This window comes from Phacochoerus africanus, chromosome 4 (genome assembly GCF_016906955.1).
Source record: "Phacochoerus africanus isolate WHEZ1 chromosome 4, ROS_Pafr_v1, whole genome shotgun sequence".
Lineage (NCBI taxonomy): Eukaryota > Metazoa > Chordata > Mammalia > Artiodactyla > Suidae > Phacochoerus > Phacochoerus africanus.
In genome coordinates this window covers 4987636-5003003 of record NC_062547.1, presented here as the reverse complement: position 1 = coordinate 5003003, position 15368 = coordinate 4987636, and the positions used below count along the sequence as shown (strand labels likewise).

The following is a 15368-nucleotide window of genomic DNA, read 5'->3' as shown; positions in this document are numbered from 1 at the left end:
GACAAAGTGCAAGTGGCATTTGAGGAAAAATAATCTATCCTGGAGGGGAGAGATGGCTGTGGAGCTGTGTGACCTCTAGCACGTTGCTGAGACTCTGGGCTCTGGGGTTCCTCCGTCTGGAAAATGGGGTAACGAAGACCATGGGAGGGTTGGAGTGATGAGATGTGTCATTTGGTTTCCCTGGGAAGAAGCTACCTCCCCCGGGCGGAAGATGCTTTATTGTCAGAGAAACAGAAAGGGCAAGGAGGCTTGGTGGAGGAGTTGGGGAGGGGGTGAGGGCAGGAGTTGCACACAGGCGGGGGTGGGGAGGAGAGAAGGAGGATCCCAGCTGGAGGTGATGGGCTTCCAGAAATCCACTGGCAGGCCGTGGCTCTGGTCCTGTCTCCTGCCCCCAGTTTCTGTGCAGGCTCAGCGAGACATCATTCGCACAAACTCTGCCAGGACAAAGCCAGTGTTTCAGGTCTGCTCTCTGGACCCCTCGGGAGTGAGGCTAATATACTGGCCTTGGGGTGGGAGAAAGTGTGGTTAAAGGCAGGGCTTGCAAGGGAGTCCGCTGAATCCGGTAGAGAATAAGCCAGGAAGAGGGGCTCTCTTATGGATTAAAAAATAAAAAATAAAAAATCTTGTAACTGAATCTATTTCCCTCTTTGCTTTGGCCACTAGGAAGCTCAGGAACATTTTTGAGGCCTACCTTGGAGAGTTTCTACATACTGATTTTCCTTGGCTTCCTATTATTACTTAATCCTTGTGTTCCCTCTGTTGGGAACAAAGCATAGAGGAAGAGCTGGGTTATGGATAGGCTGCTTGGATTCAGAGCTTGGCTCTATCCATTTCTTTTGCTAAGTATCCCCCCTTTCCTAAGAACTGACTTTCTGGGGATAATAAGATTCCTTCCGCCAGGGTTCTCCTGCTGATTACCTGGGAGAGAACATGGGTGTGCTTAGACAGGGCCTGGCACACACCAGTACCGCCCGCATCATCGTCTTTCTCTGTTAGTGCCCTCCCCCGGTGTGTGGTGCGAAGTGTGGTGAGTGGTGGGCAGTACCTTCAAAGTCCACCAGGCCATCCCCGTTGAGGTCAATGTCACGGAGGATCTCATCCACCTCCCGCTGGCTGAGGCGCTCTCCCAGCAGGGCCTTCAGGGCGGCCCGGAGCTCCCCCAAGCTGATGCAGCCGTCCCCGTTGCTGTCGAACTGTGGCAGGGCGGGTTGTGGCATCGGGTCAGGGCCCGAAGCGCTCATTCACGCGGCCCCTCGCTCACCCGCGCGGCCACGCCGCCCCCGCCCACCCGCAGCGGCCGCACCTCCCGGAAGGCGTCCCGCAGCTCCCTGACGCCAATCATGTCCGCGGTCTCCGCCAGCAGCTTGGGGCCCATCAGCTCCACAAAGTCTTCAAAGTCCACCTTCCCGCCACCTAGGGGCCCGCCCATCAGAGACCCTGGGCCATCAGAGCCCCCTGCCCAGCCCCGGCCCTCCTGTGCCCGCCCCCTTTCCCTTCTGGCCTGTGTCCCTCCTCCCCACCCCACTAGACGGCCTTTCCCGCCCCCTGGGTCTCACAGGCTGCGTCTCCCGAAGAGTTCAGCTGGGTTCAAGTCCCGGCTCCGATGACCTGGCTGTGTGACCTTAGGAAAGTCACGTAACCGTTCAGACTCAGTTTCCTCATCTACCAAATGGGCCTGATGGGAGTTCCCTGGTGGACTAGTGGTTAAGGATCTGGCATTGTCACTACTGTGGTGCGGGTTGGATCCCTGGCCTGGAAACTTCTGCAGGCCATGGGCGTGGCCAAAAAAAACAGGCTTGATGGTCCTTAAGCCACCCGCCTTGTAGGGGATGGTGAGACTCTCTAGGGGCAGAGAGCTCGCCTCGAGAGTGACCAAGGTCCCGGATACCGGGGGCCAACCTAGGTAGACACCTCTGTGCCCTGGGCTGTCCAGCTGCCCTGGCCATGGCCATGGCCACTGGAGAACCGCGGGTGGGGCAGGACTCAGGCACATACTGATTTGCTGTGAAATCTCGATGAGCTCCATCTCGGTGGGCATGTAGCCCAGCGTGCGCATGCAGGCTCCCAGCTCCCGGTAGCCGATGTAGCCGTCCCGATCTCGGTCAAACTCCTGGAAGGCGGCCTGCAGCTCTGCCAGGCAGGGCGGAGTCAGTCCTTCCACCGCATCCCTTGGCCTCCAGCCTGGACTGGACCTTCTCCCCTTGGTCCAATCCTCTCTTCCTAAATACCCATCTCTCTATGCTGCCTCAGGGCCTTTGTGCATACTGTTCCTGCAAATATTTAAGGAATGTCCACTTGTGCCAAGCTCTGCTCTAGGTACTAGGGACATAGTAGTGAAGAAAGAAAAATATGAACCAAAGAAAGGAGGGGAAAGGAAAGAACAAAGTGGGGGAGGGAGGAAGGAAGGCAGAAAGAAGAAAGAAAGAAGAAAGAAAGGAGAAAGAGAGAGAGAGAAGGAAGGAAGAAGGAAGGGAGAGGGAGAAGCAAACCCTTGATCGTATGGAGCTCGCATTCTGGAACGCTCTCCCCTCCTCTTTGGTCCTGTGTCACCTGCTCAGGGAGGTCTCCCCTCTCAGGTCAGTTCCCTCCAGCCCACTTCCGGGGGGACACGCGCACCATTTGTCCTTGTGGTTGGCTTACGGATGTATGTCTCAAGGGGACACAGGTCGTGTCCCCTCGTTACCCAGTGCTCAGCACAGGGCCGGGCACACAGTGGGCATCTGGTGTTCCCTCAGTGACCCTCCTGGCAAATGTGACCAGGGAACTGACAGCTGGGGGTTCTCTCAGCCCCTCCCTGCTCAGTCTTGTCTGCATCTCCTCGCACAATCCCAGGCAACCTTCTTGCTCCCAGTTCCTCCTGGAGACGGCTCAGGCCCCCACCCCATGCCCCCCGCTCCAGAAACTCTGGTACTTTCCCCAACCCTTTACCTTCGATCTCTTCTGGCCGCAGTTCCCGGTCCTGAGGGGACACAGAGGGGTTGACAATTCCCTGGGCCACCCAGGTAGCTGCCCCCCTTCCTTCTGGTTTTTTTGGGGCCCACTCTGTCCCCCACAACATGCAGGCACAGGGCCTGGGTCTGACACTGCTCAGGCTTGGGGCCTCCCTGCATTCCTGCTGATGGCCTGGGGGTCTTGGGCCCCCTTCCCAGCCCCCCACACCCACCTGCTTCTGGGGCCTGGGGCTCCACCTGCCAGAGGTGGATCTGGGCTTGGGTAGAATCTCGGGCTTGGCCATGGGGCCCTCAGCATCTCTGTAAGTCTCTCTTGGTCTCTCTGCATCCCTCTCCTGGGGCCCTGCCCCCTCCCTGTTCACCCTCTTGGTGGCCGTCACTGCCTTTTCTCTGGGTCACACTCTGTCCCCCTTTCTCCCTTTCCTGGTGTGTTTCACAGGGTCTTCCCTGTGTTTGATCCTGTGTCTCTTTCTCCACTCGCTGCCCCCCCGCCGCCCCGTATCTGTGTGCCTTTGCTCTGAGAGCCCCACTGAGTCCTCTCCCCCGACTCAAAGAGAGGCAAAAGGAGAGAGCAGGGGTGATGGGTGGGCGGCAGGCAGGCGGTGACTGTACATACGAGCTGGGTGGCGGCGATGCTGGGCCGCAGGAAGATGCAGGCTGGCCCCACCAGGCTGCTGAGCACCGAGTAGCCCTGGATGCCCGGCCCAGGGCCCCCCTGCTCCTCGGGACTGGGGCTTGGGCTGGGGCCTGGGCCGGGGCTCGGGCTGTGGCGGGAGCCCCCTGGGGGGGATCTGGGCCACTGCCAGCGGTCCTGCAGCAGAGCCGGCCATGAGAGGGGGCAGGGACCGCTCTCCACCCCTGCTCATCCGCCTCTCTGTCTTTGAACCCCGAACGGGACGGTGGACCCTCACCATCAACACACTAGGCTGGAAGCTTCCACCCTCTTACAGTTCAGTTGGGCAAACTGAGGCCCAGAAAAGGCCCAAAATCTAGCCACGGTCACTCAGAAAGCCAGCGTCAGCTGGAGACCCTCCCTGAGCTCATGGTCTGAGTCTCCCGAGCCAGGACTGATGGGCGGAGGGCGGGGGCAGCAGCAGGGATGGACCGCCGGACAGGCAGCCAGGGCATCTGATGAGCATGGCGAGGCATCGGGGGTGGGGGGCAGTGGGCTGCGGGAGCCGAGACCAGGATAGGTCCCCGGAAAATCTGTGTCTGCGGCAATGGATACCACCCTCTCCATCCCTCTCCTGTGCCGACCTGGAAGCCCAGCCGAGCCCTCACCCAGAGCTCTGCCCAGCCCAACAGACCCTCCCAGGGCCCACATGGCCTCCTGGCCTTGGCTTCGCCCCTTTAGTCTCCTACCTTAGGTGCCCGCTGTCGGGGACGCTTGGCACAGTTTCCCATGGGCCCTGGAACCATGCCAGGCCTGGAGCCCCAGGGGCGGCCCGGGACTGGGCCTCAGCAGATGCCGTGCGCTCCCACCAGCCCTCTGCCACTCCCAGCAAGGAGCACTGCAGGGGATTTTCCCGGGGTTTTGTGGGGAAGATTGGGGGCGGGTGGGCAGGCGGGGAGCCCTGGGCACAGGGGCTTGGGTCCTAATCCGGGATTATCTCTGAGCATCTCTGCTGGTGAGGGGGGCCCCTCGGGGCACAAGGTCCCCCTGGAAGGCGCAGCTTCCCCACGCTCACTCCCGAGGGTCTTCCAGCCACCCCCTCTCCAGCACCCTCTCCCCCCAACCCTGCCCCTAATCACTCCCGACCAGGAGAGGTTTAAGGTCTTCAGAAGTGGGGCCTGGACCTGGAAGAGGAAGCCAGGTGCCCAGTGTGTCAGGTGGGCTGGACTATGTCTCCCCCAAGAACCGAAGATGCCCAGGAAGCCTCTGCCCTCCCTGCCCGTGGCCTTGCCCTCACCTCGGAGCATCGGCCTAGCCTGCCTGCCCTTGGCACCCCTGCCTGGACCTGCCCCCTCACCCTTGTACTTGGGGGCAGCTGACTCTGGGCTCTGTGGGCTGGAAGCGGGGCTCAGAAGGCGGAGGTGGGGAGGATGCCAGCCTCCCTCCTGGCAGCTGAGTGATCCGCTGACCTGTCTGTCGGCATGCACGTCTGAGGTCCCCTCGCTGGGCTCAGCCCTGGGTTTGACCTACAGGGCCCCGGTTGGGGCAGGGGTCCCCTCTGTCCCCTTGTGGCCCCTCAGTTGAGGACACCCCCCCCACCCCTTCCCCCTTTACCTGCCCGTAGGCGGCCTGCACCTGGGCCTCAAGCTCCCGTAAGAGTGCCCGCCGCCTGGCCACTGGGCTGGCAGGGGCCTGGCTAGGCCCTGGAGCCCCCGCAGAGAGGTTGGGGTCCCCAGTGGGGATGCTGTCATCGGCCGGGCTCTCGGCCAGGGCCATGGAGATGGGGGCTTGGCACCTCCTGCTGGCTGAGGGGCACTGCCCCACTCCGCTCTCCTTGTTCCTGTGGGAGGTGGGAGGCGGGATGCAGGGTGGCGGCTGAGTGGGCAGCTGTGGGTGTGGCCCCCGAGGGTCCTGCAACGCTTCTCCCTGTGCCTCTCTCCCCAGGCTGATGGGGCCAAGGGCTCTCTGAGACCCCTGTCTTTCCTAGCTCCCCAGGCTGCTCACACGCTCCTCCCTGAAATCCTAGCCTTCCCTGACCAACCAGACCAACATGCAGCCCTCCAGGCCTCCTGCTAGTTCATGGGCTCTGCATCGCCTCGCATGCCCTCCCCGCTCTGGTTCTGTGTCTCTCTCTGCTCCTCCTGTGCCCCCTGTTCCATGGGGAGCCCTCGGTGTGCGTCACACCTGCAATTTTGCTCTACCCCTGCCGCCTGCTACCCTCTGTCCAGCTGTGTCTCTGCCTGTCTCTTTGAGGGTTCCCTCCCTCTGCTGTGAGACTTCCACACTGTCTGTTGGTCTGTCTCTCTTCGCTCTTCCTAATATCCCACCATCCCCTCTCCCAGGATGGCTCCTGGATTCTGGGAAGAGCATCCCCCAGCCCTGCCCCAGCTCTTCCTCTCCTCCCCACCCAGAGCCGCTGGTACCTCTGCCCTTCCTCACCTCCCCACCTCCTGCCAGCACCCCCCACCCAGCTTCTGCTTCTCAGGCCTCTCATGCCCCTTTGTTATGCCCCCGGCCCGCTTACCGCCCAGCTGCCTGCTCCTCACCTCCTAGAATGAGGTCACTGGTCCTGCCCCCGCCCTGCTCCAGGCCTCTCATGATTTATTCACCTGCCCCCTGCACCAGCCTTTGTCCAAGGGAACCAGATCCCACCAGGCACCTGCCACCTGAGCTGATGGCTCTGGCCTCTCTCAGCCACAAGTGGCCATCCATTCATGCCTTTCTTTTGCAAACATCTGAAGTCTGCTGGGATCCAGCCCCAGGTGGACCTCATCTTCCCTGAGGGCCCTGCTCTCAGGCACATCCAGTTCAGAAAAGGGCCAATAGACAGTCTCTCAGTGCTTGGGGACACTGACTCAGCTTCAGGAAGGCTTCCTGGAGGAGGTGAGGGGGTGGGGTGGCATCCTTGGCATAGCCCACCAATTTTTTTGTTTTCCTCTTTTTAGGGCTGCACTTGTAGCATATGGAGGGTCCCAGGCTAGAGGTCCAGTTGGAACTGTAGCTGCCAGCCTACACCACAGCCACAGCAACACGGGATCCGAGCCCCATTTGCGGCCTGTGCCACAGCTCACGGCAATGCCAGATCCTTAGCCCACTGAGTGAAGCCAGGGACCCAACCTGCATCCTCATGGTTACTAGTCGGGTTCATAAACCCGCTGAGCCATGATGGGAACTTCCCAACCACCAATGTTTAACTTGGCTCCGGCTGAGTGCCAGGGTTCCCAGCAGGGGTCAGCTATGAGCTTAGAGTGTTCCAGGCGCTGGAATCCAGCTGAGTAGGTGGGGGGAGGCCCTCCGGAGGGAAATGGGTAGTCGCTCCCGGAAAGGGCGTGGTGGCAAGAAGCTGGAGAAAACTTCGAGACCCAATCTTCAGCAAATGTGTGTGGCACCCTTGCTGTGGGCCTTCCTGGGTGCTGGGAGCCTGTCCCACCTGGTGGGAGCTGCATACTCAGCAGAGCCAGGGTGGCTGTGGAGCAGCGAGTGCGGGGAAGGGCCCCACAGGCTGGGAGAGGGAGGGGGCGTGGCGACCTTGCTGTGACTCGGGGCTGAGGAGGTGACCTGGGAGCCAAGATCAGAGGGATGAAGCCAGTGGCCACAGGAAGGCGGAGGGAAGGGCTTCCACAAGGTCCTGAGTGGGCCTGAGGATCTGAGGAAAGGCCAGGGTTGAAAGCCTCGTGGACATCAGCCGGGGGGTCAAGGCCGACCCACGAAGGCTCCGTCTCAGCATCCTTCAGCCCCTCTGCACCCCGGGTTGCATCTCCCCCTGGAGCCCAGGAGTTCACCGCATCCCTGGCAACACTGAGACTGTCCCTCAGAGACAGAAATTCTCAGGCTTTCTGCAAGGTCATTAAAAAGGCCTTTGTTGTGTGACCCTAGACAAGGTATTTCACCTCTCGGAGCCTCCGATTCCTTCTCTGGAGAGTAGGGGTTGACCTAGGATCTGCCTCAAAGTGTCTTTGATAAAGGACCCAGCAGAGTTCAAAAACATAGGAAGCGTTCATGGGAAGCATCCAAAAACTGATAGATGTCACATGGGATCAAAGATTCCACGTCCAAAAAACCATCGAAGCGGGTGGGAAGTGTTGGGAAATGTGTGTCCCAAAGTATGAGCTAAAGCAGTGGGGGTTTATCCCCGGTCGGGGCATGGCGGGTAGAAGGAGCAAAGCCTTCACGTCCAGCTCCAGCGTCCGGGATGACCAGGTGGCTCAGTGGTGGACAAATGGATGGATGGATGGATGGTTGGGTGGAGAGGTGGGTGGTTGGATGGGTGGGCGGGTGATCTGATGGACTGGTGGTTGGAAGGATGGAGGATTGAGTAGATGGATGGGCACACTGACAGGTGGAGGAGGGCTAGATGGACAGGTATATACATGGTTGAGTAGATATGCTTTGGAAGCTGGATGGATGGATGGACAATCCGGGATTGTCACTGCTATGGCTCAGGTCACGGATGGACAGGTGGGTGACTGACTGGGTAAAAGGGTGGGCAGAGGCTTTCACGGGCTAGTGGTTAAATGGTTGCATTGATAGATGGACAGTTGGCTGGAGGGCTCGATGAGTGCGGGAAAAGATGGATGGATGGACAAGTGGAGGATAACTGGGGGCATAAATGAGTAGCACATGGGTAAACGAGTTGGTGGGCAAATAGAGATGTTTTGCTGGACTACTGGTCTAATGTTTGGTTGCTGGATGGCTGGATGATGGCATAGATAGGTGTATAGATGGACAGACAGACAGATGGAGGTGGATAGATGGCTGGGTGGATGGACGGCTGGTGAAGGTATTACATTCTTCATTAAGAGAGTCCATTAGGATGGAGACCATGTCAGCTATTCCAGTGTCTCCCATGACGTCTAGCCCACTCATTGCTGAGACCTACTACTCAGTATGTGAATAAAGACTTGTGTCTAGGAGTTCCCGTCATGGCGCAGTGGTTAATGAATCCGACTAGGAAGCATGAGGTTGCGGGTTCAATCTTTGGCCTCGCTCAGTGGGTTAAGGATCCGGTGTTGCCATGAGCTGTGGTGTAGGTCGCAGACGCGGCTCGGATCCCGCGTTGCTGTGGCTCTGGTGTAGGCTGGTGGCTACAGCTCTGATTAGACCCCATAGCCTGGGAACGTCCATGTGCCGCGGGAGTGACCCTAGAAAAGTCAAAAAGACAAAAAAAAAAAAAAAGACTTGTGTCTACCTATCGCCTCCTACTCTGAGCTGCAATTCCTCTGATGGCAAAGGTGAGGGCTCCTTCTCCGCCCTGTTCCCCACAAGCCAAACTCAGACATGGCACCTGGTAAGCACCCTACCCAGAGCCATCCTGAGATACCACCTCACACTCACTAGGATGGGTAGAGTAAAAAAAAAAGAAAAAGCAATTGTTGGTGAGGATGTGGAGACGCTGGAACCATCATATGCTGCTGTTGGGTTTATAAAAGGGTGCAGCCACTTTGGAAGAGATTGGCCATTCCTCAAAATGAGTTACCGCAAGGAGCTCCCTTGTGGCTCAGCAGGTTAAGGATCCGGGGTTGTCACTCACGGCTCAGGTCACGGCTGGGGTGCAGATCCGTTTCCTGGCCTGGGAATATCCACATGCTGCAGGCACAGCCAAAAAAAAAAAAAAAAAAAGTTTCCATATGACCCAGCATTTTCAATCCTAGGTATACACTCAAGCGAACTGAAAATATAAGTTCACATAAACATTTGTACCCAGAGGTATACAGCAGCATTATTTGTAACAGCCAAAAAAATGAAACAACCCAAATGTCCATAAATGCATAATGGGTAAAATGTCTATATCCAAACAATGGAACATTATTCAGCCATAGAAAGGAACAGCGGACTGCCCTGGGCTACAGCTTCGATGAAGCTTGAAGGCACTGTGCCCAGGGAAAGCAGCCAGACACAAAAGGCCACACAGTGTACGATTCCATTTACACGAAATGTCCAGTAGAGGCAAATCCACAGGGACAAAATAGATTAGTGGTTGTCCCAGGTTCGGGGGAGGGTGGGTGAGGAGTGAGTGCTGGTGGGTACGGGGTTTCTTTCCTTTTTTCTCTTTTTGGATTTTTAGGGCCACACTCGTGGCCTGTGGAAATTACCAGGCTGGTGGTCCAATAGGAGCCGAAGCTGCCGGCCTACACCACAGCCACAGCAACACCAGAACCAAGCCACGTCTGCGACCTACACCGCAGCTCACAGCAATGCCGGATCCTTAACCCACTGAGCAAGGCCAGGGATCAAACCTGCATCCTCATGGATACTAGTGGGATTCGTTTCCACTGAGCCACGACGGGAAGTCCCAGGGTTTCTTTTTGGGGCAATGAACATGTTCTAGAATTAGTGGTGATTGCATGACAATGAATATACTAAAAATCTTAGAATGTACACTTTGAATTTTATGCAGCCATAAAGCACATGCGCATGCACACACAAACACATTTATTTTCTTATTTATTTTGGCTTTGCTCATGGCATGCAGAGGTTCCCCAGCCAAGGATGGAACCCTCACCACAGCAGTGACAACACCGGATCCTTAACCTCTAGGCCACCAGGGAACTCTCAATATTTTAAAACCCACCAAAGACAGGTGCTGATGTGTACATGGACCGGAGGTGGGAGATGGACAGAGGGAGGTGCCTGCTCCACGCAGCTGGGAAAGCCGTGCTTCTGGGCCCCAGGATGGCCACAGAACAAGACCATAGGCTAGGGAGTTCCCGTCGTGGCGCAGTGGTTAACGAACCCGACTAGGAACCATGAGGTTGCGGGTTCGGTCCCTGCGCTTGCTCAGTGGGTTAACGATCCGGCGTTGCCGTGAGCTGTGGAGTAGGTTGCAGACGCGGCTCGGATCCCGCGTTGCTGTGGCTCTGGTGTAGGCCGGTGGCTACAGCTCCGATTCAACCCCTAGCCTGGGAACCTCCATATGCCGCGGGAGCGGCCCAAGAAATAGCAACAACAACAACAACAACAACAACAAAAAAGACCATAGGCTAGGCCTGGGGAGCCAGAGGACTGTGGGTAAAAGCAGCCACTGGAACACCATAGCATAGTGCCAGGCCGGCCTGGGGCAGCCTGCCAGGGACCCTGAGCACGGTGGCTGGAGGGTGTGAGCTGGCAGGAGGCTGGCTACACTGGGTGTCTGTCCCTCTCCTGGGTCTGGGATGCTCGTTCACAAAAGAAGTGCGTGAACCTCTCTGAGCCTTGCTGTCCTCTGTAATGGGAACAAGACTCCCTCCCTCCCAGGGTGTGGTGGAGATGAGACCATTTATAGGAAAGCTCTTTGTAAGCTGCTGGGCAGATGTTCCACCAGCGGTGGGTCAGGGAGAGAACCTAGCTCCGGTGCCACCTCCGCCACCCCCTCCCAGCCCCCCAGCAGCTGTGGGCTCCGCTGAGGCTCAGGGAGGCCCCTGATTCGGCGTGCTGGGTGTCTGGCATGCTTTGCTGGCTACTTCCGCACCTGGGAAGGACACCTATCCCCTTTGCTTGTGCCTCTGATGGGGAGACCAGGCTGAGAGGGGCCAGGCTCAGCCAGGCCCCAGTTCCTAAGGAAGTCCCTCACACCCACGGAGGACCCCCTACCCTCACCCCCGGCACCCTGAAGGACAATCAGGAGCACGGGGCTGGGGGTACAGGTGGGCCTGCAGGGAGGCAGGGAAACCCTCCCAGGTCCAGGAGGTCCTGCTTATTCTAGTCCCTTTTCTTTCCAGCCACTGGAAGCCCCAGGCTCAGCCAGTATTTTAAGGGTACAGAGCTCAGACTCAATCAGAAATGGTTTGGAGCGGAGTTCCCGTCATGGCGCAGTGGAAACAAATCTGACTAGGAACCATGAGGTTGCAGGTTCGATCCCTAGCCTTGCTCAGTGCATTAAGGATCCAGCGTTGCCGCGTGCTGTGGTGTAGGTCGCAGACACGGCTTGGATCCCACGTTGCTGTGGCTCTGGCGTAGGCTGGTGGCTACAGCTCCGATTTGACCCCTAGCCTGGGAACCTCCATATGCCATGGGAGTGGCCCTAGGAAAGGCAGAAAGACAAAAATAAATAAATAAATAAATAAATAAAAAAGCTTTGGAGAAGGCCAAGGGTTCCTTCAAGGCCTTGCAGAAGGGAAGAAAACAAGGGTTAAAACTGAGGCCCCTGATGCCAACCAGACGTTGTGACCTCCGGAAAGTCACTCAGTGCATGGGGTTCCTCCGCTGTAACATGGAATCAGAACAGGATCAAGTCTTAGGGTTGCAATATCTGTAAAATTCTCAAGGCAGCCCTCAGTCCCCAAGGCTCAGCTGTTATTATCACGGAGAAGCCATGTGGAAATGGATATTTATTAAAATTGCATGCATTCGAGCAAAAAGCATTTATGAAGCACCTGCTGTATGCTGGTGCTGAGGCGCTCAGTCCTGACCCTCTGTGGACGCTCTGTGAGGATGCGGCGTGTTCGGATGCGGCTAGGGACTAGGGACTGGGTGTTGCTAAGCCTGGATGCCTCCGGTAAAGCCGCCGGCCTGCAGGCGGGGTACAGCCCCGCAGCGAGCAGGTGCGCCCCTCCAGCTCTGCCTCCCAATCAGCCGCATCAGAAAGGCTGCGTGACTTGGCACATTCCCGGGGTGGAGCGCCGGGGGTGGAGCAGGACGGTAAATATAAGGCCTCCCCACTTCCTGCCACAGTTGCCCGCCGCCGCCGCCAGTGAGTAGCTTTGGGGCCGGGTCGGGGGCGGGGCCTGGCTGAGCCACCCCTTCTGCTGGGGGTCTGACCCCCGGGGTCCGGGGAGGGGGTGGGGGGGTCCTCCTTCATCGTCCGTCCGGTCTGTCTGTCTGTCCGTCTCTCCTAGTGCCGTCTTACACCATCGTCTACTTCCCGGCCCGAGGTGAGGTCCCTGATCCTTCAGGAGGGCGAAGGGCACAGGCCGGACCCGGCAGGACTCCGGGCTGCAGCCGGTGCTTGGGGCTTGGCCCTGGACCACAGACCGAACGAGGCCGGTCGCTGCGGGCGGGGCCAAGATCGCGGAACCTCCCAGACCCGCTTTCCCCGCGGCTGCATCCTCTCGGCTGCATCATCTGTGGGCTTTACTTCATCCGTCTCTGGTCCCTTCCTGGCGCACTGTGGGCCGGGTCTCGCCTTTGTCCCCTCTCGCCAAGACACTGTTGGGGCCTCGGGCTCCACTCTTTCTGGCCAGTTCATCTCCGCAGCAGGCTCAGAAGCTGGAGTTTCTATCTTGTCCCCACACCCAGTTCCCATACTCCTGACTCCCCCAGAGCCCTGCAAGGCTGGGGTCTCTGCCCGGCTGCGCTACCCCATCGTCCCCTCCCCCAGGACGCTGTGAGGCCATGCGCATGCTGCTGGCTGACCAGGGCCAGAGCTGGAAGGAGGAGGTGGTGACCAAGGAGACCTGGCTCCAGGGCCCACTCAAGGCCACCTGCGTGAGTGACCTCACCCAGGCAGGGGCAGGTGCTGGGCCTTTGGAGGGAGACCCCAGGGTGGGAGGTGGCAAACTCGGCATCCCCCCACCGATCTGTGCTTCTCCCAGCTGTATGGGCAGCTCCCCAAGTTCCAGGACGGAGACCTCACCCTGTACCAGTCCAATGCCATCCTGCGCCACCTGGGCCGCTCCTTGGGTGAGTCCTGAGGTCGAAGGCAGCCCAGTCCAGAAAAGTGCCTGACAGGTCACGCTGAGATGTCCTGGGGCTTTGAGCTGCTGCCACCAGCCCCGCGGCCGGAAGGCAGGCCAGAAGGCCCTTGAAGAAAGGGCCGGGCCTGGGTTAGGAGGCCTCTGGGTCATAGGGCTGGGGCTGCCAGTCCCCCGGGGCAGGGGCCATCCAGCCCTGGCTAGCCCCCAGCCAGGCAGTGCCTCGTAGGTTCACTGCGCCTGTTTCCTGGATGACAGTTCAGAGCTGGTCACCGGCCACCACGTGTGTGCTTAGGCTTGAGGCCATTGTGGATGTGACCGCAGGATTCCCAGCAGATCCCTGCCCATTTCCTCCTGCTCTGGCCTCACCCGAATCTGGAGAACTGCGCACAGCGTGCAGGCCTGTGGCCATGTTGCAAGGGTGGCAGGAACGGTCCAGAAAAGCCCTGGGACCCAGGAGGACGTGGCAATCAGGGAAGAGAACAGAGCAGTGGGTGCAGCCAGGCCTAGGCCCACCCTAACTTCTGCAGGACCCGGGACGGGAGGACACAGGCCTCTGGCCGCAGCCTGCCTCCCAGTCTCCTGCCCCCTTTGTCAGGAGGGACACGCCAGTCTGCAGAGCCAAGCTGTGTCCGGACCCTACGAGCAGTGCCCCCGGCCCCCAGGCCTAGGGAGGGGTGCATCAGACGCCTGGTCCACCCCTGCAGGGCACCAACTCAGAGGAGGGGCTGGGGGCTGTTTGGATAGAGAGTCCCAGGGACCCAGGTGTGGCCTCGAAGACAGGTTTCAAGGAGCTGTTCCCCTGGGCTTGGGGAGATGGGAGCAGCAAAGTGGACTGAGTGGACCCTCCAACACAAGGGACCTGCAGGCTTTTGGGGAGGAGGGGAGCAGCGGGGCACCAGAGGGCACAGAACCTGATCCACCGCCTGGCCACTGCCCCAGGGCTCTATGGCAAAGACCTGCGGGAGGCGGCGCTGCTGGACATGGTGAATGACGGCGTGGAGGACCTCCGCAGGCTGTGCGGTCACCTCATCCGCCACAACCACGTGAGCGGGCCGCGCTGGGTCGGGGCCGGGGCTGGGGGGCCGCCTGGCCAGGCTCGCCGTGGGCCGCCACTGGGCGCTCTCTTTTACAGGAAGAGGACAAGGCCCGGTATGTGGAGGAGCTGCCGGGGCACCTGAGGCCTTTTGAGACCCTGCTGTCCCAGAACCAGGGCGGCCAGGCCTTCATCGTGGGCAGCCAGGTGAGCGCTGGGTCCAGCCCGTGGTAGGTCCGCTTCTCAGAAGGGCACCCTGAGACCCAGAGCAGGGCTCTGCCTGGTTCCCTGGCGCAGAGAGCGTTCAGGCTCCCAGCAGCCTCTCTCTTTCCTGACCCCACTCAAACCCCCCCCCCCCCCGACTCCCCACCCTCCAGATCTCCTTTGCCGACTACAACCTGCTGGACCTTCTGCTGAGCCACCAGGTCCTGGTCCCCAGCTGCCTGGACGCCTTCCCCCTGCTCTCGGCCTACGTGGCCCGCCTCAGCGCCCGGCCCAAACTCAAGGCCTTCCTGGCCTCCCCCGAGCACGTGAACCGCCCCATCTTTGGAAGCCGCAAGATATGAACCCCCTCAGCCTCCCCCCCCGCCCCCGCCCCCAGTGAGGGGCTGCCCTTGGGACCAATAAACACAGTGAGAAGAGAGCCACACTGTGGTCACTGCAGGGCCAGGTGGCCATGGGGGACCCTCTGCCCCTTCCCAAGCTGCCTCTGGGAGGATAAGGGCTGGGCCAGGCCCTGGAAAAGCTTTAGGCTCCCAGTGCTGCCAGGAGTCAAAGAGGCGTTCTAAGTCCAAAGAGGAAGATGAGATTCCAAACCTCAGATCTCCATCCTGGAGGACTTCCTGCAGGAGGCGGGCTCGCATGCTTATGGCAGCCTGGGAACCATCTCCATCCAGGAGGAGGGCAGCCCCGAATAGGGCAGATAGTCCCTGCCATGGTCCATGCGACGAGTTCTGTCGTCTGGCACAAGCAGGGTGGCTGCTCCCTGCACACGCAGCTGCTGGGCACATACTTCGCTTGGGAGTGACACACACACTTAGGTGACTCACATGCATGTCAGTGGTGCCTGTTCTCGTGCGTGTGGCAGTGGCCAGCAGGGCCCAGGTGTGTGACTGCAATAGACCAGGGAGCTCTAGGTACGTCGTGCTGCTTGGGGACCT

General features: G+C 59.3%; 2 protein-coding genes across 3 annotated transcripts; one reads left to right on the top strand and one right to left on the bottom strand.

The window, feature by feature from the left end:
• Window positions 1–203: 203 nt before the first annotated feature.
• On the bottom strand, window positions 204–4436 carry CABP2 (calcium binding protein 2). Of its 2 annotated transcripts, XM_047774086.1 has the most exons (7): window positions 4314–4431; window positions 3568–3762; window positions 2929–2959; window positions 1996–2130; window positions 1304–1413; window positions 1046–1193; window positions 373–434 (listed from the first exon to the last, which is right to left on the bottom strand). In XM_047774086.1, exons 1-7 carry the CDS (start codon window positions 4368–4370, stop codon window positions 409–411), a joined length of 702 nt encoding a protein of 233 aa, XP_047630042.1. In that variant the 5' UTR covers window positions 4371–4431; the 3' UTR covers window positions 373–408. The 2 variants fall into 2 exon arrangements, with proteins under 2 accessions (XP_047630043.1, XP_047630042.1); XM_047774087.1 differs by lacking the exon at window positions 3568–3762 and having other exon boundaries at window positions 204–434; window positions 4314–4436.
• A 7549-nt stretch (window positions 4437–11985) lies between these two features.
• Window positions 11986–14851, top strand: LOC125124867 (glutathione S-transferase P-like). Its single transcript, XM_047775101.1, has 7 exons — window positions 11986–12232; window positions 12378–12413; window positions 12860–12966; window positions 13074–13161; window positions 14115–14218; window positions 14308–14415; window positions 14586–14851. The coding sequence occupies exons 1-7, from the start codon at window positions 11989–11991 to the stop codon at window positions 14772–14774; spliced, it is 876 nt and encodes a 291-aa protein (XP_047631057.1). The 5' UTR covers window positions 11986–11988; the 3' UTR covers window positions 14775–14851.
• Window positions 14852–15368: the final 517 nt, after the last annotated feature.